Here is a 26,858-nt window from a genome sequence, read left to right as displayed (position 1 = left end):
GAAAGCCTGCCGGGCACGTTTTCCTCCCCGACCCAAAATATAATATTCATGTTGTCCTTCTGTTTATGTAGCTCTGACAAATATTTTATGAGGATGAACCCCTACTACTAGTTGTCGAAACAACATGACCAAATGACATTAGCTGTCACTGAATTAGTTTCAATTCCTCCTTTCAATTGCGTCATTTACCTTCGAGGTATTTGGTGATGAAAGCCGACACAAGCAGAGCACGAGATGTTTCAGAACTCCCATCGAAAGGGAAGTGAAGACAGTCGTGTTCTCTCTGTGTGGCAATCTCAAAAATCAAACCAGGTAGAGCGATGAAGCATTTCCGGCGTTTTTCTTTTTCTTTCACTTGTCAGTCAGGTTTTTCAAGTTGGTCAAGCAGTGCAGTGTAGTGAAATTGGGTTGACCAAAGACCACGAGGAAGAATACCGGCACATTTTTTTGTTAACGCTGTTAAAGTGAATCAGAAATAAAAATAAAGAAAAATCCGGTAGGTGAGAAAAAGTCTACACACCCTTGTTCAAATGGGTGTGCGCACTTATGCAACCACATCATTTCAGTTGTTTCTTTTTTATTTATCTGGTCTCAAGGTTGTATCGACGTTTTATATCCGGAGAGGAATTTCTTTTATTCTCACTACAGCGCCATTAAGCGTAGCACCTCATTGATGAACCTGACTGAGCATGTTGCAAGAAATATCCTCAGGCTTGCCATTGAAATAAGCATGAGTCATGCAAGCAAATAGTCATAAATGGCTATTAGGCAATTTCATTTGGAGGGGAAATAATAACCCATTTTAAAAAGTGGAAGATGATGCAAATATATAATATCTTGGGGATGACGTGGGAACATTAGACTAAATATATATGCCTCAACCCCCTGAAGGTGCCGAAAGTAACTAGAGCGGTCTTAATTTGACTTAAATGTATTATGGACTATATTTAGTGCATTGTGATGAATCATCCTAGCAGCTTTCAGAAAATTAAGACTCAAATCCAGAGGGAATGAATCCTTACAGTGCTCTTTTCTGAGTGCATTAAGCAGCACAATCTTATCTCATGATTAAAATTTTAATCGGGTGCTTTAAAGGTGCTTTTAGATTTGCATTAATTTGAGTTTCTGAAGGAGCTCACACTCTTTTTATTATGCTGGCAACGTGCACCTTGTGTCTTACCTCCTCCCAATCTGAACTGCACACATTCCTGTTATAAAAGCCAGGGGCGGACGGGACCGTACCACACCTGAGGACAATATAGCGAGAGGTGTTATTTACGGTATAATCATAAAGATATCTAAATAAAAGCATTTTATAATCATATTTAATTGTGGTAGTTATTACGTTAAAGTGTTTTTTTGTGTCTTACTGGTTTATTTTGAAGTGCGTGGGACGCAGCCGTAGGAAGCCGTAACCCCCATTCCACAAGAATGGACTCGTCCTGACACTGCCATGTTGGATGGAACTGACTGCGGGCGCTAAGGCAGCCGGACTTCCCAGGAAACTTTTTACCGTTTTCCGCTGTATTTCGGACCCCTTTTCGCACAGAAACAATATCTGGCGTCTTCTTCAACACTTGCGCCATCACAGTCGTGCGACTATCGAGTGAAAACGACTTCTGTCTGACTCGCGCAAGAGAGGGGGGGGATCGGACGGAGGAAGGCCACGGATGACCCGGGAATTGTTTATGGATCTTTCCGGACTCCGTTTACCTTCTTAGAGTAAACGTTTGATTAACAATGAGTGGACTTCACCCACAACGACAATCAAATGTCAGTTCCTTACTACTGACACCTCAAGAGAACGACTACCTTTTTTCCCACCTTGGCAGGAAATGCATCGTAAGTTTTCATCAGCCAACTTGCCTTATTCGCGTTACGCTTCCTGTTTAACGTTCGAAGTTAGCTTTTCCCTTTCTTTGCCTACTAGGGGGGGGCGTTTGTTTTGCTAACCGGGGCGGCTAGTCGGATGAACGGCGACGTACGATCGCGTTTGGGACCCTCGTAGTCGATCTAAATTGAGTTGTAATATATATATTTTTTTAGTAGGCCTCGACGCCTCTAAATTGACGCATGACACACCTGTAGTCACCCAGGAAATGTTGCTGTCCGTCTTTTAACTCCGCCACTACCCCGCAACTGAACCGTCGTGGCGTAGGTGGCGTAAGCACCTTAGTTAGTTAGCTGGTAAATCAATATTCATCTTATTTTTATGTGCCGGCATTACGTAACGTTAGCCGAACCTGGGTTGTTTTCGGGAAGTGTGTCCACTGAAGGAATGTGCCGACAAGACTTGGCAGGGGACAGCGCTGACGAGTGAGAACTCATCGGGGCTTTCTCTCCCACCCCCATCCCCCCTTTTCTTCAGTCCCAAAAGTCCTGCTTTTCCAGTCTGACTGCAGTCAAATGTCACTATTAAAATGAGAATCAAACTAATCCGATTTGTTATTATTGATTATCAGTACGATGAGTACTTGTGCCTGATCTAAAAAAATATTAGTTTGTCCCTAGTGTTAAGTAAATTTGTTTACAGAACAGCTGATTGCAGGTTGTTCCCTCAAGGTATTCATTGATTCCTGAAAGTGAAGTGCACAGTGACTGGGGAAGGTTTTTTTTTTGGAGTGGGGGTCATTGTCACTCACCTGACAGTAGCAAGCTACCTGTGCTCCATTTCCTGCCTCGTGACATTTGACAGACGTTTACCTCACACTGCTCGTTTTGTCTTGTTCCCTTTCCACATGAGCACACGGGCGTGCCGTAAGTTGACGTAGGGCCCGCTCAGAAACACGGCGACGACATTCATCCGGCGCATTTTGACTATCGTGTCACTCGGAATGAGACGAGGAGAATTGGGAGCATTCCTCCCCATTGTACGAAATCTTTGCATTGCAGAGTATTGTCGAATCAAAATGGCCGCCGGGGATTTATTGAATGCCTGTTAAACTGTTTCCTCGATTGTATTCCTGGTTGACTTTGCAAAATGGGTCAAGTGTGTTTTTATTGCTTAGTCAGCGGAAAAATAAGAGGAACATGATTTCATGACTGCTTTGACTCACAGAGATGCTCATTGGTATTCCCTCACTTTTCACCATCAGCAGGAAAAAAATGGCAGGGGTCCAATCCATGCTGTGTGTGTGTGTGTGTGCGTGTGTGTGTGCGCACAGACTGCCTGATCAGCAATCACCATCCTACAGGAAGTCCCGTGGTCAGAACCCCTTTGGCGATTTGTGCTGGAGAAGTGGAACATGATTCCACTCAATATCACCCCATCTACTTCCTGCCTCCATAAATCTTTTTTAAAAAAACACAAAATTTAACTGCAGCTATTATCTATTTCTAACTCCCGCACAAATGAGGTCAAACTCATTTGGTCCCCTTGTACAAAAGGAGGACAGAGATGATAAATTGCCCAAGTAGCAAGCGAGCGGGTATAGCTTCACTTCCTGTCGTCTTTTTGACCCTGTCAAGAACTATCAGCGGTCCATGGGCAGATGAAACCTCGGGCTCTTCAACCCTGACGTCATTAAAAATCCCTTAAAATAGCCTTCCTCTTTTAAGCTCTTCAACTCACTACTGCCAAGAGAATCTGATTTATGAATGTCATGTACAGACATTGCGCAAGAAGTGGCATTACTAAAGATGTAGCGTTAGCAAAGCAATGCTAACGGTGATGTCATGTCTTTGTTTGCAGTCATACCAGGACTCGCGTTCAATTTGGTTTTAAAAATATGATGTCATGGACAAGTACATGTCAATTCTGTCAATATTTGACCAAAAACAGGAATCAAATGTTTGTGTTCCTCTTGAGTTTCAGAGTCCCAAGATGAAACGCCTCCCAGTCTCGACCTGTTATCCCACAATTTGAAAATTACACATGTTGCGAATTACAACAAAAAATAGGTCGTGAGCTCACATCTGGGGGCGCTTTCATCTGCGCGTTAATTGCTGGGGAACAGAACCCCAAACGGCACGGGAACCCCTGCGGCAACCCGTAAAGCCAACATGGAGCCTGATCACATGTCTGAAAGTCCGCGCTGCTCATTTGCGCTTTGATTGCGTGACTTTGCGAACTTTAAAGAAGCAGGAAGGATTTCTTTAATAATGTCGACGAAGAGGGGGGGGGGGGGGTCACTTTTATTAATGCCTTTAATGGCTTTTGAGTAGCTTCCTGATTTAAGCGTTAATCCGATAGTAGCACTAGAACTTTTTAGTACCACCAAAATTTTACACTCCTGTACTATAGTTCACAATTTGAACATTAACACTGCTCTTGATGTTCGAAAGGTCATTTAAAAAAAAAAAAAAGTCAAATTTAAATGTAGCAAAATTCGTGAGTCCAAAAATACAACTGGTTCGTGAAGCTAATTTGAAGCTTCATTTTCCCATCACTACCAAGCATTAACATTCTGAGAAAATCACAATGCTGTGTCAGTTTTTGGCTAACTTTGTCGCCGTGTTCTTTACCCCATCTTAGACATTGTCCACAGCAGTGGTCCAGGTGTTCATCGCCGAGCGGAACGCCACCTGGACCAAAAGATGCTGCGGCGTGGCCTGTCTGGTCAAGGACAACCCGCAGCGCTCCTACTTCATCCGAGTCTTTGACATTAAGGTACGTACACGTGACGTTTGGACCGCATCCCAAAACGAACATTTTTTTTTTTTTCACAGGACGGTAAGGTGCTCTTCGAGCAGGAACTGTACAACAACTTCACCATCAACCCGTCTCGGACTTTCTTCATTACATTTGCTGGGGACGTGAGTTAACTTTTTTTTTTTTTTATCTCCTTCCTCACCACATTGACGATGTATTTTCATCATAATGACAAAAACACACACCCTCCTCATTAATGTAAAACCAGTTTTTAATTTCAAAACCGTTGTGTGCCTTTTATAAATGGAACGAAAGTGCGGCGATGAGAAAGTCATCGCCAAAATTGTTTTAGTACAAATAAATCGTTGTAGTTTGAAATGAGAAGCAATCCCGATTTTTTTTTGTGTTCTTTCTAATATGATTTTTTTTTTCTTTTTCTTCAACTGTAGTCGAGCCAAGTGGGCCTGAACTTTGCTAATGAGGAGGAGGCCAAACGGTTCAGAGGTCACCTGGCAGAGCTCTTGGGCAAAAAGCAAAGGAAATCTGGTAGGGACTTCCTTATTGCGCCTCACCCGCCGAAATACCTTCAAGGATCTGAGCGTGTCATTTTTGCAAAACACTTTCATCACCATCTTCAATTGTCTATTCTTACATAAAATGATAACTCCGATGTAATGTGTCCCCTGTCCTAAGGGGGGCGCTGTAGACAAACGCAACAAGTCATGAATTGAAAATGGTGATTCATCTTTTGAAACCACACTGACAATAACAAAAACATCTTTCATGAAACCATGACGTTTCTTTTCTTCTTCTAAACCTTCCAATGGATCCTCCACTTCCCTCTTCAAGCTTTGCTCACAAGGCTCCTTTCCACTCCTTCTCTGGAGAACTTGCTTCTTTTCATCCACGTTGATTCTCCTGGACTTTTTCGCACACTCTCCGTGGCTGTGATTAAAAACGCTTTTCGCCAAGCCTTGGTTGTAATCATGTTCATTTGTCTCTGTTTACAGAGAAGAGACGCGATCCTCCAAACGGTACGTTGTCCAACGTTTTCCCGTCTTCCTTGACATCCCTTTGACCTCCCGAGTTTTAATCTGAGATTAGGCATGCATGAAGAGTTACATAAAAAAAAATAAAAAATCCAGCGCTAAATCCGCAAATAATAGGCCGGGATTAGAGCCCCGAGTGTGTGCGGTTTGATGGAGAAGAGAGAAGCTAGCAAAAGTGGGCGGAGCCATGAGGGCAAGGAGCCAATCAGAGCGTGATCTTTTTGCGGGGATGCAAAGTCGCTCGGGAAAGGCGTTCAAATGAGCGTCAATAACAGCTGCCCTGAAGTGTTGGCAGGCTCTCCACTCTTCCAGATGTCTGATGACGGATTCTAAATCCAAGCTGGCTTCCGACGCCAACATCGTTTGGCTTTTTTTTTTTTTTCCCGGAAACCTTTTTTTAGACCAGGCAAAATCACCATGTTGACTTGTGGATTTTCTTTCGCTTCACCTGGATATGATGCGCCCACCAGAAACCGGTCCTCATTTCTGTCTTGAGTGAATCTCTTCGGAGCCTCTGCGATTTCTTTTTGAATGATGTTCTGCACCACCTTTCTGTCGGCTCCCTCGGAAGACCTCGCTCGCGATAGCGGCGGCGGCTCGGCCAGCTGCTTGTCCACCTTGCACTGTTTGGTCCTGCCCCAGGACGAACTCTACCCGAATCTGGCGGAGACGTCCCCCGGTCAAGTGCGAGCTCGCGGCTTTGTCAGCGACACGATGCTAGACGGCAGGGCGGGCGCGTGCCGCCATAGAGACAGCGGGGGGATTTGGGAAAGGGTGAGGAGGAGACGCAGTCGCTCGGCTTCGCCTTTACCGAGCAAAACGCCCAAAAGTCCTTGTAGTGACGGCGCCAAAGGTTTGTCTCAAACTGGCAAAAAAAAAAAATTCTAAAAAACTTAACTCAATGGCATCTTCCAGGTCCGGCACTCCCCATGGCCACCGTGGACATCAGAAACCCTGAAATCAGCACGGGGCACCGTTTCCATAGCAACTCTCAGGTGAACAACATCATGCACTCCACCTTCGCCAAGAGGGAGAAGAAGGGCAAAGGCAAGAAGAAGAGGCTGACAAAGGCTGACATCGGCACGCCGAGCAACTTCCAGTGAGTCACCTGATTTTTTTTATTTTATTTTTTTTACACCTTTGATTGTGTTAACTCACGCCTCGTTGCTTTGGCGCAGGCACATCGGCCACGTTGGATGGGATCCAAACACGGGCTTTGACGTAAGTAAAGGCTTAAAATACTAACCGCTACAAACAATGCAACTTTGACTCGTATGAATCATGGCGATGAGTTTGTGACACTCCCCATGCTTTTAAATCAAGCCCCGGCCGTTTGTAAATGTTTGAAATGAAACCATGGGCTTCCAAATATTCATCTTCACCGCCCGGCCATGTGGTCAGCCCGATTACGCAAGGAGATTTGCGGAGCGAAGCCAACCTGCGTTCACGTAATCCTTGGACTCGTTCCCCTAAAGCATCCCCGGTATGAGATTATTACGCTGATGATTTCATTTCATAGGTCAATGCTTTCAAGGCCTTAAAATTGATTGGAATGGATGTTGTCATTCAAATGAATTCTCCCCTTCTTGGCTTTGTTTGCTACGTAAGATGCAGATATGAGCACTAGGTGGCAGCAGCAAACTTCACAATAAGCAACAGAGAATAGGAAGGGTAAAAAAAAAAAAACACTTGTTTGGTTTGAACTGTTAGCTTAATGCTAACAAACGTGCAAAACGTCATAGACAGGCTTACAAAACTAGCATCATAAACAATTTAAAAAAAAAAACATAATTAACTTTTTTTTTTTGTGTGTGTCATCCACACAGTTAAATAACTTGGACCCCGACCTGAAGAACCTCTTCGACATGTGCGGCATCTCCGAGGCGCAGCTCAAGGACAAAGAAACCTCCAAGGTCATCTACGACTTCATCGAGAAGAAGGGAGGCGTGGAAGCCGTCAAAAACGAGCTGCGCCGACAAGGTGGGCCACACGAGTAGCGTCGTCTTCCGGCGCTGAAAAACCTAGCTGACGCTGGCGTTCACTTTTAAGACGGCGACATAAGCGGTCTGCTGGGTTTATCCTTAGGGCCTCCCGGGTGTGTTGGTACGTTTCTATGCATGGTCTGCTGTGCCACACCACGCATGTTAAATAATATTAGCAGAGGATTTGTCATTAAACATCACACATGTTTTGGGTGATTTAATCTGGTGAAGATAATACGAAGACATCTTTCCAAGAAGTTTCTCGTCATTTCACTGCAAAACCAGACAACATGAAGAAAACAAATTTCGGAAAACATATTTTCCCACGACTATGAAATAACAAAAAAACAACTGAGTGCTTTGTGAAGTGGTTGTTGGTTTGTATCATAATTTAATTTTTTTTTTTTTTTTTAAAAACACGAATGATGGCTAACGAAATCAGTGGGTGCTGCCTTAGGGTAACTGCATGATATGTTTATAAAGCTATAGCTAAAAAAAAAAAAAAAAAAAAGATTGCCGCTAGTGTGCTGTATAGCCAACCGAGGGAAAGGGGGAGAAAAAAAGTGGCATTAAAACAAGCCAAAATTCAAATGTCGGGGCGGGTGAGTTCTTGGAAAGAACCAAAATAAGATTTATTTATTTTTCCGCCAGCTCCCCCGCCGCCTCCATCCAGAGGCGGCCCTCCTCCCCCTCCCCCTCATCATGGTTCAGCCCCACCGCCGCCACCTCCCGCCCGTGGGCGTGGCGCCCCGCCGCCCCCTCCGCCCTCCCGAGCCCCCGTCTCGGCACCTCCGCCCCCTCCACCGTCCCGGCCGGGCATGAACGCCCCCCCGCCGCCCCCTCCCAACCGAGGCTACCAGCCCCCGCCACCACCGCCGGCCCACGCCTCGGCAGGCGGGCCGCCACCACCTCCGCCGCCCCCCACATCCTCCATCCCTTCGTTCGGGGGACCGCCGCCCCCGCCTCCCCCGCCGCCTCCCGGACCCCCGCCGTCGTCTAACGCCAACGGCGCCATGGACAGCGGCATGCCGCTCCCCGGCGGCAAACCGGCCTTGCTAAGTCAGATCCGCGAAGGCACCCAACTGAAGAAGGTGGATCAGAAGGAGCGCCCCGCATCCAACACTGGGCGAGACGCACTTCTGGACCAAATCCGACAAGGAATCCAACTCAAACCTGTGAGTTACTTCCCATCACAAATACTATCCGACTGCTTGATTTCTGACCCCTGCTTTGTCGCCATCAGAGGGACGAAACAAATGAAACAAATGACTCGCCTCCTTCCTCCCTGGCCCCCTCGGACGGCATCGTGGGGGCGCTGATGGACGTCATTCGGAAAAGGGGCAAAGCCATTCATTCTTCAGGTACGACTAAATTCCACCGTTTCTAAAGTTTCGCCAGATTCTCGTCTTTGTTGCCTCACTCAAGTCTGCTTCTCTTCTCCAGATGAGGACGATGACGACGAAGATGACGAAGACTTTGAAGATGAGGATGAATGGGATGACTAGTGATGGTTTTTCTTCCTCCTCCCAAAAGTGTGGGATGATTAAGACGCTAAAAATGTTCCTTTCTTACCTAAAAAAAATCTTTAATTTCAAATCACAAAAATGTAAATTTTCTATCAATTTGCTGTAAATGTTTTGTTGCCTTTTTTGGGGGGGCTTTTTCTATTAATCTGTGCAATACCTCATTTAATCTGTCAGACATTCTCATATCTGTTGTTTTTGTTTCCAGACGTCCGATGTCTCTTTTTTTTTTTTTTTTTTTTTTTTTTAAACTGTCTTCTGCTTGTTTTCATCTTTCGCCAGACCACCTGTCACTTTGCGCACATTCCCTGTCACTCTCGTCCTCGTCTTCCCAAAATAACGTGCAATTCTGACATCAAGCTGTCATTGATCTTCCGGCAAGTTATCAGAAACAAGAGTTCCTCCCTTTGTGTTTTTAGTTGCCAGGGAGATAAAAAAAAAAAAAAAGAGAATTATTTTCATACGCAAATTATTTTTGCCTACCCTAATAATTCTAGTTTAGCACTCGTATTTTGTTCTGGGGGGAGAAAAAAAAGTTCTATATAGCTTGAGCTGCTGTCCTCTGTAAATGTGCTCCAGATGCGAGTCTTGATATATAAATATATATTTTTTTTTGCACAGAAAAGAGGAGTCGCTGCATGACAACAGGGACACGTTCAGGTCTGTATCACAAAGCGCACACGCAGCGCTTTGTGAAATGAGGAAAAATGGGAGTGCAGCGATGTATTGACGATTATCGTGCTGCGAATATTTGCTTTCTAACGCAGTATCGATAACAGACGCTGATACATAAACTGACACTTGTAATTGAGAAAAATATATATTTTACCAATTGATATTTTGTGACAGTCATGCCATGATTATCTCATTGGACAGAATATTGTTTTTTTTTTTTTACCTTTTATCACATAACACTACAAGTGGATTTAAGTCACTACAAAATATTTTTTTTCGCCCCTATCCTTTTCTACGTTACAATATAAAGCAGAGTTTTGTCTATTTGTTGGAATTGGGTTGTTGATCTTGTAAAATTTGAGAAATAAAGACGTTTTTAGTTTTAAACCTCGTGATGCTTTTACATTTATTAGATACAAAGTGAACATGCTTTCAAAATTCGACTAAATTATGATTTCAGATGTAAATAATTGAATAAGCTTTATTTTGAAGAAAAACAAAACCTTGTCAATAGATTTCCTTTTTAGATTTAGTAATGTGGACTGACTTATTTTTGAATAAGTGTTTATATCTAATGCTAACAAACGCTAGCAATTATGTTTGCTTGGATTTATGCTAACTGGAAAATTAGCATGATAATATACTTAAATATTAAGCAGCTGCTTCCAGTTATTACTTTTAACCTACCTTTTAAAAAACAGTCTACATAAAATAAAGTGGACTTGAATGTAGCAACTGTAGCATGGAATTAGCAATGAGGCCAAGTTGGCTAAAATGCTAACTGTTGTGAATATACTGTTATAAGTATATACAGTATGATTTTTTTTTTTCATGATTTAAATGTACAACTACATATTTGGAGCTAATTCATCATAATCACATGTAAGCACCTCCATTAAAGTGATATTGATGACATTTGGGGCGTTTATTTGCCTGTTTTAACTCCGATCGGAAATGTACGTTTATATTGTGAAGTACAATACAGGATTAAGTCGCACCACAGTATGAAAGGAACCTATTGTTCTTTTTTTATGGGCCTGCCATTGTTTACTCAAGAGCGTCAATAACAACAGCATAAATTTTGTGTGCCATTTTATTTTTAGCTAATGGCCCCTGTATCACATCTCAGCTGTGGACCTTCTGAGAGGGATTAGAGCAAGGTATGTCACTTTCCGCTCCCTCTGTGCATCCATGGTGATAGCATGCATCTACAACCACATGTCAAGTGAAGAATGCAAAGGTTAAAGGTCAACTTAGTAGCTTTGGAGGAAAAGTATTTGACACACATTGCGCTGTTAAATGTCTCATTGTATCTTGGTGGTGGTTTTTAATTCATCCATACAGCACAAATGCATCTTTGAATTTTACATGAGGGTCACTGACCACATTTACAAGCAGGAAGTATCTACGTTTTACAGCGCATCTCACTGAAAGGGTTTCCCTTATTAGCACTTGGATGGATTGCTTTGACAAAGTGTTCCGCTTCCTGCGATGAAGTTTTATTCTTGGGAACACTTAGGCCGTGGAATGCATGCACACTGAAGGGCAGAGTCTTAGAAGTATCAAAACATGAAGACCCTGCCACCTAAAGATATCTCATGATAATAATCCTTTATGTCAATCATTGGGCGGGTGTCAAATTGTTATTATCGGGTTGTCACTCGTCAGCCATTTTGAATGGCGGGATGTGCGAACGGATGATTTGCATCACTATAAAATGACTCACGTTTGAAAATACAGTGATTCTTCGTGTTTCGCGGCTTCACTACATCGCGGATTTTTCTCTAAATTAACAAAATATTCAAAAGTCAAAATAAAACTTCTAAATTAAGGAAATATGTGTCTAACCTTTAGGACAATGTAGTATTGCTCCAAATGTTCATTTACATTTCTTTAGAAGTCCGTTTTAGCATGATGGCGAATTAGCATCTTTCCGCTAACTCGTTTGTCTGCCCAGTACTTATTGGTGACCGTACTTCGCGGATTTCACTTATCGTGGGCGGTTTTCGGAACCAATTATCCGCGATAAACGAGGGATTACTGTATAGAATAAAAATGGAAATTGGATAGGATTCTTCATAGTAATTTAACAAAAAAATGACAACAAAAGCAATCTGTATTTAGAAATGAAACACGTCATAGCACATCATATTTACAAGTTTACAAGAAAAAAAAAGGAAACAAAATTACAAAAAAAATCATGTAACAGTGCAAAAAAAATCCAACTTTTTTTAAATCACCATTGCTCCTCCTGTATCCCAGCCAGTTACCATGGCAACCTCCTTCATATTATCTTAGGTGCAATGGGAGTTCAACCTGTAAATAAAAAAAACATTTCTGAAATAAACTTTTGTATTAAGTGTCAACTGACAGTGTTTGTATTGTTGCTACGTCTGCTTTTATCAAACCTCCGCTGAACACTTGCTATGAATAGGCAGCATTAAGTGGCAGGAATTTGGCGGCTGGGGGCAGAGCGGACTTTTTTCCACAATAACAAACCACGAGGAAGCAAAACAATTCCATTGAAAAGCATTTTAGTGGTAAACATTAATTTAACATGGGGACAGAATGTGATGCATTTGGGAATACATCAGTGGCGAAAAAGGTTAGTTTCTCATATCTTATTTAATCATTATTATTTAATTACAGGCTTAAGTGGTAGCTCGAGTTACAAAAATTTAATTTTGGGGAGTTATGAGCATTAACTGTTGGCAGCGGACTTGTACATAAAGATAACATAACTTGTTTGTATGAAATGCTGCTAGCTTAATGAAACTAGCATTGAGGTTGCGGTGATTATAAATCTTATTTAAATGTTTGAACAGAATTGAAAAAAATTATCATACAATAATACTCTCAGGCATATATTCTTTATCCTCAGTGAAAACGGATTAATATAATTCCACCTTGACAATATTTTCTTATTTTCTATCTACCTGTAGTATGACTATGTATTATACTGCCCCCTTGTGGGCAGGGTAGCACGTTAAAATTAAATTACTGATATTGTGTGTTCTATTTTTACAGTATGTATTTTTTTTTTTTTTATGTAGAAAATGTGCCTTGGCCTCATGATAAGATTTTCCTCACCTTTCTCAGGCTCCGGATGTTGCTGTTCCGGATGGAGTCCATCAGCTGGTCGTGGGCTGACCTCATCGGCGTGGACGGCCTGCTGCTGTCGTCCCCCCGCCTCTCCACCGCTACAGGTCTCAGCGCGTTCTTCAGCTCCTTGAGGATGCAGGTGGTCTCGTCCTTGACCTTGCCCTTCTTACCCTTCTTCCCTTTGGTCTTGGTCTTCTTGCTGCTGGCCTCGTGGGATTTGATCACCTCGGCGATGGTCCGGGTGGGTTTCTTCTTCTCTTGCCGAGAGGGCAGTAGGAGTGCAGGAGGGGGAGGTGGTGGTGGAGGGGGAGGTGGTGGAGGAGGTGGTGGTGGTGGTGGTGGTGCAGGAGGTGTTTGCTTTTTAGCCAAGTTGATCCGCTGGACTTTGGGGGAGGACCAAGGAGAGGATCGAGGTGAGCTGCAGGGTGTTCCTCTCTAGGAGCAAGAAGGACAAAACTGTCATCAATTTTGGAACCAATATGCTAAAAAAAAATGCCAATAAGATGGCGCCAAACTACTACTTTTACAGCAAACAGCGCTTTGGCATCATCTATTAGTCAAGATGTTCAACTAACCATCTTGTACCAAAGTTGAACTGAAGGGAGGAGCTTCTATTGTGCCCAAATAGTAACTAATACAAAAGTTGTGCTTTGGTGGCATTTTCTGGCAGCGTCAGGCAATCATAAACATTATGTGGGGAGTGTAAAATACTCGTGTATTCGTAATAATCATAAAGAACTAAAACACTTTTGAATGGAAAAGTAGTGCTTTGGCACCATCGTCTGGAATCACAGATCAGAATTAAACAGGATATGTTCGCCAAAATCTTTTTTTTGTTAGCCTAGTAGCATAATGTCAAAACATCAATGTCCATGTTACATATTTTTTTGGTCATGTTACCAGCGCTGTGGTTCGTGGATTAGCAGCTCCTTCCGGCGCCCCCTGCTGCTGCAGTTGCTTCTGCTCCTGCAGTCGTTTCTGCCTCTGACGGTCTTGGTTCCTGGTGAGGATCCCCGTCATGCTCATCCTGGGACCAGGTAGGTTGAACTGGTAGCCCAGCTTGATCAAGGTATGGTTTTCCCTTAGTATCTTCACCATCTCCATCTCTACCTGGAGTCAAACACGCCATGTTGTGATGTCAAAGGTCATTTAGTGGAGCATCAAGGCTGGCTACCCACCTGTCCTCCACAGATGTGTCTCTGGTTGTGAAATCGAAGTTCGGTCAGGGTGTTGTTCCCGGGGAGGGCTTGAACCAAGGCCATGACGCCCTTCCCGCTTACATAGTTGGACTCGATGTTGAGGCTCACGATAGACGAGTTCTCCCGTAGCATCTTAGCGACGGCGATAGCTACCGGGTCGTCGGCGTGGGTGTTGGCGAGGCTGAAGACGCGCACGTGCGTGTTGGATCTCAGAGCTTCGGCGAATCGGATTAGGGTCTCCTGGGAAAACAACGACCCCATTTTGTAAGTTCGTTAAAGGCAGTCATATAAAAAATAATTTCGGAAGACATCGATTATTTTCGTACCTGCGAGATGTCGTCGATGTTATTCAAGTTGACTTCTGTGAGCTCAGGGTCGTCACGAAGCGCTTGCTGCAGGGCCTCGTCCACGACGGTGGGGTTCCCGCTGGCGTTGGGGTCCACGGGTGGAGGGGGAGGAGTCAGTCTAGTTGGCTCCGCCCTCTGTGGCTTCAGCAGCTGCGGGACGACGATCGGTGGCGGTGGCGGCGTTACGGGCTTGAAGTTAGCGTTTTGGTCTTCGTCGTCTTCTTCTGTTTCAACCTCCTCCTCTTCGTCACTTTCCTCCTCACTTTCCTCTTCTTCCTCCTCTTCATCTTCCTCCTCTATATCCTTTTTCTGCTCTTTCTCGCTTTCGTCGTCCTTTTCATCTTCGGATTCGCTGTTTCTGTCTGTCACACGCTCGTCTTCATCATCCTGTCGAGACGGATTTATTCATGTTAATTTATAATTTGTATCTTCAATCAACTTCAATTGTAATGGTGGAGAAGAGCTGAGGCATTAATACAGGCCAAAATACTTTTTTTATTATTAGCCATGGGGCAATTACGATTGTGCCCTATAAATTCTGCCTAGCAACAACAACACAGCCATATTATTAACTGTGAGTTTCATACGGAAAATCTCAGAACCACCAACTCAATGTGCGACACACACGAGATCCTTATTTTAGCCAATTAAAATGATTTTTGCAAAATTCACCAGCTTTGCCATTATTGCACTTAGTTGGACTTCATCCACGTGTCCATTGGAATGCAAGAGGAAATCCACAGGGAGTCTTGTGGTATATGTTACACAATCCTGTAATAGATTTTTTTCCACTCAACTCTTGAATTGCAGGTTAGATTCCGAGAAGCTCGAAACTTCAAGTAAGACAAAAGGACACATTTGTGTCATTCTCACCACTGACCGTTTTAGCGCTCGCTCCGGCAATTTCATTTTCCAGGATTTTCTGTGTCTCAGCTTCCCAATATTTCATAAGCGCCTCTCTACTGAAAGTCCCAGTCGGGGTCTTGTCGGTCTGGTCCCTTTGTCGTAGCCCGATGGGCACGTTGGCGTCGGGGTCGATGTCCACCAGCTCCTTCTCCAACTCGGCCAGCTCTTCTGGACTGAGCGAGGCCAGGAGCTCATCCTCGTCCACATCTTCGTACTTACTCAACTCCCGGCGGTATCCGAAACAACTCATAGCTAAAGTGAACGGTCACATAGAGTAATTGTAAAAGTAGAGGAGAACTCAAAAAGGGTCTCCAGTCCGAACCGGATCTCTGCTAATATGTCACTGAGTCAACTAATCTTCCCCCAGCTGCCGCTCCGGCCTTAAGAGAGGGATCAGAGGTGTGCGTAGCAAAAGTGGCGGCCCCCTATGATGCGGCGTCTTTTTTAGGAGGCAGAGCCATGAAAAGCATGTGAGCTCAGAGGCTGCGGCCTGTCATCATTGCGGCGTGTCACTGATGCCTGAGTGGCTTTGTTCATAGCCAAGAACAGAACACGCAACAACATACAAATGTAGACATGGCATCACAAGTGTTGTCCATCAACAAACTTCGGCATACTCTCCTAGTTATCCCTCTTTCAAACACTAGTGGGCATATTTAAAAAAAAAAAAATATATATATATATATATATATATATATATATATATAAATGTGTGTATATATATATATATAAATGTGTATATATATATATATATATATATATATATATATATATATGTGTGTATATATATATATATGTGTGTATATGTGTATATATTATATATATATATATATATATATATATATATATATATATATATATATATATATATATATATATATATATATATATATATATATATATATATATATATATATATATATATATATATATATATATATATATATATATATATATATATATATATATATATGTGTGTATATGTGTGTATATTCTATGTGTATATGTGTATATATTATATATATATATACATATATATATATATATTTTACAGACATATATATATGTTTTTGCACATATATGTATTTACATTTTTTTGTTACAGATATATATATTTTTTTATAGATATATATTTTTTTGCATATACATATATATATATGTTTTTTTAAATTAAAAAAAATATATACATATATAGTATATATGTAAATATTATATGTGTGTGTGTACTCGGCAGGGTCAAGGCAATACTGACAAGTGACCAAGTTTAATAAACAAATGCAAGTCATTAACTTAATAGGATGCCGGTGACCCCCAAAAATAGTCTGGAAGCCCCTCAAAGAGCAGATAAAAAACCAATACTGGATTCCTAAAAATATAATGAGAAGCATGCTTGTGTGCAAGTCCAATATGAAATTAATATATTCTATTGTCTTTAAAAAAAAAAAAAAAAAAGCTCTGTTTTGATCGTGAGAAGTTTGAAATATGCGCCGTAGATGTTGCTGATTGCTCGTACTCACAAAATTCTCATAACATCTCTCGTTATTATGTTTTATTAATATCACATGCGTGTTTTCAGAGAATTTTTTAGCATAGTCTTCCTATTTTTATGAGCTTGATGATTGGAAAATGACTTAATTTGTGTACGCTTTCAATGACACGAAAAGCCTGGTTGAATATCAAAGCCACACATTTCCTCCAACCTGCATTCATTTACATTCAAAAAATCTCTCGGGAATAACCCGGGTGAAATACACCCCCCCCTCGCTAGCGCGTATGCAGCGCCCACGCTCTGGTGACGGCTTGATTGATCCGTGGGAGAAGTCTCAGACGTGGTCAGCGTGTGACACGGTGACTCAGCCTGTAGGCGGCCTCTCCAGCCTTTCAAAAAGACTTCGCCAGTCTGTGTGGAGGCAGGCAGACGGCTGCTGGCCCATCCTCAAGTTTCAATGCTTGGACCTCGCACACACACGGGCTCACAGTTATCTCCAGCTTTGGATTATAAAGACGCACTTCCGTGCAGCGGATCAGCGCAGCCTTGCATTTGTGCTCCATATGAGGGAGAAAGTAAGTGTATTTATTTTTATTCCGTATTGGGAAAGACTGAGGAGTTTGTGAAAGCTGGTTTTACTCGTCATGTTGACAAAGGCAGATGAGCTTATGTTAACCCTGCAGTGAGACAATATTGACATTATTGCATATTTTGTGCCAGGAAACAGCTAATAATTTTTTTTCACAGATCTTCAAGGCAGCTTGTGTCCTCCTGAGTCTATTTACAAGTTTGAATCTATGCTGTGGAAAATTTGGAACCCCGATAACTGATGATGTGAGCAAGCTGTCGCTACTGGTGAGTTTCTTCGCCTTTTTTTTTTTTTGTTCTGTTCGATTTTTGCATTTAATTTTTGCCTCTCGTTTAGAAACAAAACATCCCATCCGATTATGAGATTCCTCTTCATTACATTCCCAGAGAAGTGGTCTGTATGCAAAAAAAAATCATCTTACCGTAATTTACCGACTATAAGGCGCATTTAAATTCTCAAAAACCTTCTTATTATTCATTGTCAATGCTTTTTTTCTTAGGCTGGTGCGTGTTGGGTGGTATTAAACGTTTACCCGTTGGAGCAAAGTCTTCGCAACCTAGCCAACATGTTTGGCGCCGTCTCTTCCAACAAGGAAAATATCCTGGTCTTCATCGCCATGCTGAAAAGTTTGCGTTTTACGTTTGACCATCAGGAACTGGTAAGCCGTCACGTATTTGATGGTTCCGTACGGGGAAGTCATTAAACGTTCCCCGTGCAGGAAACAGCGATGCAAGTCTTCCAGTGTCACTACCAGGAGGGAAGATTTAAGAATGAGCTTTATTTCGACTACATCGAGGAGCTCCTCCACGTTGCGGCTCATGAAGCATCCAGCTTCTCCTGCAAGCCGCCACCTTGTCTCAATACGGCAAATGCACCAGGTAAATGGATGTGTCTAAAATTTGAACGTGGATTATTCAAATCCATAAATGTATATTAACAAATTTGTTCCTACCTGTAATATTTTTCAACGACCTTGATTCGATCGTCACACACCCTTTTTGTCATTTATGATTGAGCCTTAAGAATTTTCTTAGCAACAATCAGACAGGCTAATTCCATATTTTTTGCGTATGCTAGCTAGCTAAAATTGTATTCCAGTACTATGAATATTAGTTATTTATATTTGTACTATGCATTCGAGATATTTGTTACCATTATAAATGTATGGTCAAATCGGTTCAATTTTTAACTCTAATAGTAATATTGATCTTTGGCGATTTTATCCATCAATGGAGAGTGAAGGAGAATTGATTACAAATATTGTCCTTCTTACAGGGGGTCAAAAGAAAGGTCGGGATTACAGATGGTGGAAAAGAACGCCGTTGCTTCTGGTTTTTATTCCTGTAACGGCTTGCGTCATTCTCATCATATGGCGGGTAAGTAATTGTGACTTATTTAATCACATGAGCACCATGTAAACACCTCACAGCAAGATTTGTACGATTATTTTTCTGGTAGCTTCTTTCCAGAGTGGATTGGAACACATTAACATTATGCAAACAAGATTATTGCCTTGCAAACATTTTTAAAAGGTAAAACTAGTTTTTGTGACGTACTTAATATTTCTCCACACTGCACAATTTCCTGCCGGACGCCATTTTGTGTATGAGTCTGTGTATGACGGCATTTTTAGTATAATTTAATTCATACTGGAGCTTAATTTAATTATTACCAATACATCTTGGAGCTAAATAGAATATTATAATAGCTATTTGTAATGAAGTCCAAGCCACACCAATCTAGAAAAAAAAAAAAAATCCCATTATATGAAATCTCCAAGGGCCACTCCAATAAACCCCGAATGATGATGTACTCGTTTTAGCGAGCACTTCCTGAAAGGAAATTCCTGTTAACAAGCGCTCATTAAATATTGAGCAGTGCTTTGAGGCTCCCCTATTAGCTCACCTAATGATGTCCGCTTGGTGATTAAACAAATTTTCTTCAGATCGCATCTACGAGACATTTACCGGCACGCCCAGTTGAGGAGATCGAAATGGCACCTCGTGGCATCGTTCCAAGCGTGTCCGTCGTCTCCATCCCGCTTCGGAAGCTCGCCCACGACACCGCTGATGCTCTCCCGGAGGAGGACGTGGTCGCCGGGCATGAAATAAGATGAAGAATAAAAATAAGGATGAGAAGATTCCGTATGGGAGAAGCTCAGACGGCTCACTCTGACGTGAACTGAGGCCAGAGCGTCATATGTGGATTAAGCTTTGAATCCCAAATGAATTCTGGAGTATTGAAAAATGAAATCGGGAGAAGGCCTGGACTGGATCCTCTTCTGGACGAATGGATCTCCAGATTTGCTGAATGGCGACTCGAGTCATTGTGACATGGACTTGAGTCACCGCTCTGACTTGACTCAAGAGTTGACTCAAGACACTCACAAAATTGGCTAGCAATAGCCAATCATGACCTTATTAGTCTTCTCATGTTATGAAGACCATGTTCTAGATATTAATGTTGACAATCGGGTTCGAATCGACTTTGGACTAAACATCTTAAATCGTTCGACCCCTACGTAGGACTTGCTTTCGATATCGATGATCAATACTTTTAGCATATTATATAGGCGTCCCGATACCCCCTTCCCACATATAGCCATTAGATTATGATTACGCATGTCCAGTTATTTATCTTAAGGCCTTCTCAGCATATAAACACGTAGAAAGCGATTCGTCCGATCCACTCGTGCACTTGTTGACATTGCGATGATCGGTCGCAGATGGCAAAGCCGCCGGTCGCAAACAACACTGCGCTTGCGGTTCAACAAGGGTCCTACTTTGTGTATCAAAGCTTGCAGCAGATGGCAAAGATAGCCACGGCCAGACTGGCCTGTGAATCCCTCCATTGTGTGTTCCGCTCCAGCCGTGATGTATCGCTTCTTCTTCTTGGTCGCAGCGAAGAGCACTGAACTTTCTAATGGCTCATTCACTGAGTCAAACCCAATCATGAGGATGTGTGGGGAGAGGATTCGTCATCGACACACACACAGAAAGGGAAGACAGGAGCGTCGAGGAGATACGGACGGACGGATGAGCTCAGTGAGGAGCATAAGAGGGACGCTTGTTCTCGCTCCACAAAAGACGTGGCCGTAGGCTGGAGGAAATGCCACTTACCAACACGATTGAGCGCGATGAATCAACGCAGCAGGAATCTCGGCGGACCGCACGCAACTGCTGATGATGATTAATATTCCAATAACAATTTTACAGTATTCCAATGATTGCTTTCCAAGGAACCACTTTATTAAAATATACCAAAGTGGAAATAGCTAAAACAGAAAAGTTGGACATGTCTCCCAAAAACATTTAGAACATAGGTGGAATTTCTCCAATTTAAAATGTGTTTAACGGTGAAGTTGATTTGACCTAATGTCGTTCTAAAATTTGACCCCAATATGCCAAACTAGTGAACATTCTAAATAATGTGTTCCTTGGAAGTTACAATGTTTACTGAATCTCCCAGGGAATTATTTTTTTGTGTATACGTGTGGAAATGTGAGTCATTCAGCAACAAAATACTGTGAGCACATTTCTTCCTTCTATATGTGTGTCTTGAAGGGTAACATTTGCCATGTACAGTAAGAAACTGGAAAGCTCGTCATCAAATCACATCCTGCTTAAATCTAATATTCCAATTGCATTATTTAGCCACAATGTGATAAGGTAAAGTCCCAATGATCATCTGGGAAAGTATAAGAAACAGATCATTTTGATGCAGTGCCATTCTACACCACTGCCAAAATATTTGCATTCACTGGATTTCACAGTGAGAAAAACAATATAACACTATTAACATAATTATGCATGAAAAAGAACTCTTTTATGGTTGTGACATTTATACTGTGTGTTTGTTGAATATTTTGCAATTTTTACAAGGGAAGTCCACAGCAACACCGAACAATTATTGAATGCATTCTTCTTTTTGTTATTTGAGAAACTGGTGTTATTATTGTGGAAAGAATCGGAAGGAAAATAATTAAATGATACTTTATTTATTACATACCAGGGTTTAGCTACGGAGCTATGGTAAGCATTTTTTTCATGTTACAAGTCTATAAACAATTTGTAAACCGATTTTGTGTCATAGATTTCCTGTCTTGAAATAAACAATAAACGTATTTTTCACAAGTTGATGCTGTACCGTCATGAACGCTCCAGTTTCCGATGTAACTAAACACATCATTTCGTCTCAAAATTGCCCTACCTTTATTTTGTAAATTCACTTCCGCCGGAAACCGTTTAGCTTTTGTTTTGGAAAGCTACGAGCCACGGTCGCCATTATTCTTCCTGGCTTGACGTTCGAGAAATAATACATTTATTTTACTTTTCTTTTATTTTTAGGCAGACAAAACACTTTCATTTTTTTCCCAGTAAGTCGTTTATTTCCACTGTGACTTTGCAACACTGGCCGGCGGCCACAGAATGGAGAGGCGGTCCGAAGGTGGCGGTAAGTTGCTAAGCTAACATTGGCGGGCTAACAGCTACCGCCGAGAACTGTTGAATAAAATATGACGCCATCAATCTGTCGCTGTACCTAAGATGGATATTGACACAGCCAAGGATGTGCGCAACTGTTGCTCAAACTCTTTAATTTTGGCAGCATCGCCAAGTAAAATCCCTCACGACTCCCTGCACGCGCTTGATTAAAATTAAACATAGTTGCCCGGATGTCCTGATCGCATTCTGCATGGTTGTTTTTTTCTGCGTTCAATAATGTTGCATGCAATATCAAGAAAAATTAAAACGTAGGTGCTAATTTCGTGCATGGTTCTGCTTATGTGCGGATGATTTGCAAGGACCACTGTTTATGCTTCCGGTTTAATTGCACAAGCATCGTCTGGGCACCTTATGCGGGTTAACATCACTCCAGGTGGAATTGACTCGTGCAGTGACCATAATCTCGCATTCATGACGTAAAACTAATTTGTAGGTTTTGAATGCATTGCTAGCTGCTTAGTATGTGTTAGTGATCCAAAACTGTTCTGCAGCGACCAAAGATTCTCACCTCCGTGACCCTAATGAGGGAAAAATAATAATGAAAATTTCCCTGCCAGCTAACTTTATTGCGTGACCCGCTCCCAGGTGCCGGAGGGGCTCTCCCACTGGCCTCCCTTCGACTGATGGTGTCCCCGTTGCAGTTGGCGTATTCGTTCATGTGGCAAGTGATCCGCCAGAGAAATGTCACGCAGTACAAGAAGGTGGAGGAGTTTGTCACCATGGTGACGCAGACGGTTCCGGAGCTCATGAGTTTCAAGCAGACGGCTCAGCTCGTCTTGGGCTTGCGGGCGAGGGTAAGCGGTGGCGTATATGAAGCTGGCTTGTAATTGAAATGTGTGTCAGAATGCAAAAAAAAAAATCGATTAATAGGTTAAATAATCGTTCCACTAATTTCTTCTTTTAGATCATTTTGGATTTGCTCCAGGGAGAAGGCCAACCAGACTCTCGCGCTATTCAAACACTAATAAATAAACTGAAGATCCCTGCATCTACACGGGTAAGTATGCCTAAACTCTCCTTCCGCGGTATTAATTAAATGTTGAATTGTTTCCGTTACAAAAGGACTCGGAAGTGGAGAACTGTCAAACCAACTTCATGGTGCTGGTCCAGAATCTGCTCAAAAGCCCCACAGAGAGGAAGATCTTCTTTAAGGTACTCTTTGCTGGAACAATACTTTGTTGGGCTGGGGTCCACGTTGTCATGGATACGATGGATTCATGGGGCGTATATAATAATAATAACAAAAGCTGTCTCCATGGTAACCGCGTCGCATTGCTTAGTATTCCCAGATTTCATCGGGTTTTTCTCCACAGGAGGTGTTTCCGGTTCAGTATGGCACAAAGTTTGACACGGCGCTGCAGACTCTGCTCGCCGGCCTGGTGTGCAAGTTGGAGCAGCTACTTCCTGTTCCCAATCTCTCCCAGGTACGCATTCGAACCCAGGATGTCTCCATTATGGAGCAGACCATGAGTCACCAATGATGCCTCGACCTAACATTCCACGCCAAAATGGATCAAACTTGTTCTTAGTCATCCTTTTCCATTTCAGCTCAGTTCCATGATTTCACAACCCACCATGCTGGAGGCATGTGGGGGCGTCATTCCCGAGGGGGGCGACCTCAAGTCTCTCCTGCTGTACCAGCAATCCAAAGGACTGCTGTCTGGTAAAGGTATGAAGAAGCTAGAAAAACGGTGCCATTACATAACATTGTTTGAGACAATTAATCGAATCACTTGGTAACAGTTAGCGCACGCTAACCCAAGGGTACACAAACCAAATTCACTGGCGCCCACGTCACTCACCGGTCCAGGCTCCGCCTTTTAAGCCACACCCACTCAAAGTCACAAATATTGCAGTGTGGAATGGTATTGAATCATCTTCCATTTGTTTTCCACATGTCCAGCAACCATCTCGTCTTCAGTGGGCGACTGCGTGCTCTCGTCGCTCGCCTTCCGACCCAAACCCGTCCAAGCTCCTCCTCCGCAGCCGCCGCCGCCTCCCCCTCCTCCTCCCCCGCCGCAGCCCGTGCTAAGCCCTCCGGTCACGAGCCCGCTCCCACTCGGCGACATGTCAGAAGACTCGGACGACGCTGAGGTCCTCGTCACCGCCTCGCATGTTGCCATGGCAGCCAGCAGCGAAGCAGTCCCAAAAACGCCAGTTTCCCAGGCGGGGGGATGTAAAGAAGCTGAGCAGGCAGCGCCGGCAGACAAGTTGGAAGCGCCGCCGGCGCCCTTGAAATCCATCCCCTTCAAAGTGGTGCCGGTGAAAACGGCGTCGCCCAGTCCCACCGTGACGAAGGACGGCCAAAAGGTCCAAACGCAACGCGTCACCCTGCACCAGTGGGTGTCGCAGATCGCCACCAACACCATCTCCCTCCCGGCCTTGCCGCCGCTGCCCCTCGATAGATTCGGCGAGGAAGACTACTCTCAGCCGAGCATCCGCAGGAAGAAGCAAATCCGCCCGCCGGCCGACCGTTTCAACTGCAGCATGTGCGACAAGAGCTTCCCTTACCAGTCCAAGCTGATGGACCACGAGCGCATCCACACGGGGGAGAAACCCTTCGCGTGCACCTCGTGCACCAAAAGCTTCCGCACTCAGGCTTTCCTCAACAACCACTTGAAGACCCACAGCGCGGCACGACCCTACGCCTGCGGCCAGTGCGGCAAGTGCTTCGCCAAGCTGCAGAGCTTGACCAAGCACATGCTGGCCCACAGCGGCCAGAAGCCCTTCTACTGTGACATCTGCAACAAGGGCTTCACCCAGTCCACCTATTTCAAGAGGCACATGGAGTGCCACACTAGTCAGATGACCTTCCCGTGCAAGCACTGCAACAAAAGCTTCCCAACCGCCTTCAAGCTGGCCAACCACGAGCGCTGGCACACCCGGGACCGCCCGCACATGTGCGAGCGCTGCGGCAAACGCTTCCTGGTGCCCAGCCTGCTGAAACGGCACATGGGGTACCACATCGGCGACCGCCAGTACCTCTGCTCCCAGTGCGGCAAGACTTTCGTCTACTTGTCGGACCTGAAGCGACACCAGCAGGACCACATCCCCAAAGCTAAGATCCCTTGCCCCGTGTGCCAGAAGAAGTTCTCCAGCAAGTACTGCCTGAGGGTCCACCTGAGGATCCACACCCGGGAGCGCCCCTACCGCTGCTCCCTCTGCGAGAAGAGCTTCACCCAAGTGGGCAACCTCAAGGTTCACATCCGGCTGCACACCAACGAGCGGCCCTTCAGCTGCGACGTGTGCGGGAAGACGTACAAGCTGGCGTCGCACCTCAACGTCCACAAGCGGACTCACTCCTGCAAGAAGCCGTGGACGTGCGACACCTGCGGCAAAGGCTTCACCGTGCCGGGCCTGCTCAAGAACCACGAACTGGTGCACCTGCGCGAGGCCGACCCGGACTTCGCCGCCAAGCGGAAGAACAGGGGCAAGCAGAAGAAAAACACACTCAAGAGGAAGTTTGACGAGGAGGAGGAGGAAGGCATCGATGAGTTTTAAAGAAATACGCCGGCGCCTTCGGACACCAGCCGTCAACCGTGTATTGAAGACATTTTGTCCAGTTAAAACTTTGTTTTAGTCTAAAAACAGTATCGTCGTGAATTAATCCGAAAAGTCCTCCTGCTTTTATTCATCTCCAAGGGCGGCCATTTTGTTACTGACACTTGCCGTCGACCAAAGATGACATCACTGTGCCAACCATCATGTTGTCTATGTTCGGTCATGTGACTTTTGCTAGCTGACCCCTTCGGCACTGTGGTGTCATTTTCAGTCGACCGCAAGTGGAAGTAAAAAACAAAATGTCCGCCCTCGGGATGGATAAAAACAGATGGATTTTTCTGTTTAATCCATCATCCACGCACCGAATATTAATTTTAATACTGTGTTTAAGCTAGTGGGGGGGGGCACATAGTAACATTGTAAAGATATTCATTGAATTCCCTTTTGATGCTAACGCTAAATACTTTTTTATTTTGCGGTGCTTTGAGCGGACATAAAGATTGCACCACTTGCGTCTCTATTAAAATATACTTTAAAGATTTATTTTGTCAGAGAACAGATGGCCTTTTCATTCATTTCAATAGGAATAGATTGATTTACGTTACGAGTGTCTAAGAACAAATTCAAATTGTATGACAACCCAGCTGTTTCTTTATAGAAATCCAGCTGAGGACATTAAAAGCTTTTCCAAACATGTCAGCCAGCATACTAACATTTCTTTTTACTTTGCTCATAAATAGTTTTCCTCTTCTAGCAACAGTATTTTTGTACGCAAATATTTACCCGAAAGGCAAGTGTGGCTTTTAATCATTTTCATTGATTTAAAAAAAGAAAAGTGGGCTCAAAATGTTTTGGTGTTGTTGTATTCCACGGCATGCCACTGTGACATTTGTTGTATTCTTAAGATTTGCATTGATTTTTTGTTTTTTCAAACGTAGTTTGCTTTCTATTAAACGGGAGTGCGTTATTGATTACAAGTGTACCCTAACTCTAGTTGTCATAATATTAATTTTTGTTTTTAATGCAAATGTGGTGAAATTGTCACATGTCTGTAAACCTCAGCATTAAAAGCTATAGCGAAGGATTACATTAGTGTCGTCATTTCATTTATGGATTCATCTTCATATACAGCGAAGACGTCACCCATTAATCCTCCACTTGAGGCAGTCACACTCTTAACACTTAAAATGTTTTGTCCTAATGACTTTTTAATAGTGTCCTTCATATTTTTCCCCCTCTTCACTCCTTTGGGGTTTCAGGATAAGCCAGCCTCCCATTTATATTTTATTGATGATCCCTTGCATCTGTTAGCCACAATTAAAACCGGCCTTTGCAATAATAACAATAATCATAATTTGTCGGCCCTTTAAAGTCGGACACGCTTAACGAGAATCCGATGGCAT

The 26,858-nt window shown here is 43.4% G+C and overlaps 4 protein-coding genes and 1 long non-coding RNA gene across 10 annotated transcripts in view; 3 read left to right on the top strand and 2 right to left on the bottom strand.

The window, feature by feature from the left end:
- The window catches only part of LOC133145060 (uncharacterized), a 226,256-nt gene extending 224,748 nt beyond the window's left edge, over nt 1-1,508 (bottom strand). For 3 of the 4 annotated variants that reach the window (XR_009710818.1, XR_009710815.1, XR_009710816.1), the window contains exons 1-2: nt 1,371-1,508; nt 1,181-1,247 (exon numbers count right to left, since the gene is read on the bottom strand). This is a non-coding gene — a long non-coding RNA (uncharacterized LOC133145060). Of the gene's footprint in view, nt 1-189; nt 1,248-1,370 lie in introns of all 4 variants that reach the window. The other variant, XR_009710817.1, reaches the window with a different exon arrangement.
- Nucleotides 1,436-10,207, top strand: LOC133145056 (actin nucleation-promoting factor WASL-like). 2 transcript variants are annotated; one of them, XM_061268126.1, is made up of 11 exons: nt 1,438-1,842; nt 4,475-4,609; nt 4,669-4,755; nt 5,041-5,137; nt 5,602-5,625; nt 6,556-6,739; nt 6,819-6,861; nt 7,467-7,620; nt 8,274-8,797; nt 8,866-8,983; nt 9,066-10,207. In XM_061268126.1, exons 1-11 carry the CDS (start codon nt 1,741-1,743, stop codon nt 9,125-9,127), a joined length of 1,530 nt encoding a protein of 509 aa, XP_061124110.1. In that variant the 5' UTR covers nt 1,438-1,740; the 3' UTR covers nt 9,128-10,207. The 2 variants fall into 2 exon arrangements, with proteins under 2 accessions (XP_061124111.1, XP_061124110.1); XM_061268127.1 differs by lacking the exon at nt 5,602-5,625 and having other exon boundaries at nt 1,436-1,842.
- Nucleotides 10,208-11,918: 1,711 nt separating this feature from the next.
- lmod2b (leiomodin 2 (cardiac) b) lies at nt 11,919-15,784 on the bottom strand. The gene is made up of 6 exons (XM_061268125.1): nt 15,349-15,784; nt 14,448-14,855; nt 14,101-14,361; nt 13,823-14,032; nt 12,911-13,357; nt 11,919-12,136 (listed from the first exon to the last, which is right to left on the bottom strand). Exons 1-6 carry the CDS (start codon nt 15,622-15,624, stop codon nt 12,110-12,112), a joined length of 1,629 nt encoding a protein of 542 aa, XP_061124109.1. The 5' UTR covers nt 15,625-15,784; the 3' UTR covers nt 11,919-12,109.
- Nucleotides 15,785-16,564: 780 nt separating this feature from the next.
- LOC133145441 (uncharacterized) lies at nt 16,565-21,585 on the top strand. The gene is made up of 7 exons (XM_061268970.1): nt 16,565-17,438; nt 17,611-17,718; nt 17,789-17,845; nt 17,952-18,110; nt 18,171-18,330; nt 18,728-18,828; nt 19,398-21,585. The coding sequence occupies exons 1-7, from the start codon at nt 17,148-17,150 to the stop codon at nt 19,566-19,568; spliced, it is 1,047 nt and encodes a 348-aa protein (XP_061124954.1). The 5' UTR covers nt 16,565-17,147; the 3' UTR covers nt 19,569-21,585.
- Nucleotides 21,586-21,677: 92 nt separating this feature from the next.
- si:dkey-14d8.1 (zinc finger protein ZFP2) lies at nt 21,678-26,542 on the top strand. 2 transcript variants are annotated; one of them, XM_061268969.1, is made up of 7 exons: nt 21,678-21,904; nt 22,596-22,748; nt 22,859-22,951; nt 23,017-23,106; nt 23,268-23,378; nt 23,503-23,623; nt 23,858-26,542. In XM_061268969.1, the coding sequence occupies exons 2-7, from the start codon at nt 22,611-22,613 to the stop codon at nt 25,453-25,455; spliced, it is 2,151 nt and encodes a 716-aa protein (XP_061124953.1). In that variant the 5' UTR covers nt 21,678-21,904; nt 22,596-22,610; the 3' UTR covers nt 25,456-26,542. The 2 variants fall into 2 exon arrangements, with proteins under 2 accessions (XP_061124953.1, XP_061124952.1); XM_061268968.1 differs by having other exon boundaries at nt 21,679-21,904; nt 22,540-22,748.
- Nucleotides 26,543-26,858: the final 316 nt, after the last annotated feature.

This window comes from Syngnathus typhle, linkage group LG21 (genome assembly GCF_033458585.1).
Source record: "Syngnathus typhle isolate RoL2023-S1 ecotype Sweden linkage group LG21, RoL_Styp_1.0, whole genome shotgun sequence".
NCBI lineage: Eukaryota > Metazoa > Chordata > Actinopteri > Syngnathiformes > Syngnathidae > Syngnathus > Syngnathus typhle.
This window is presented reverse-complemented; position numbering and strand designations above follow the sequence as displayed.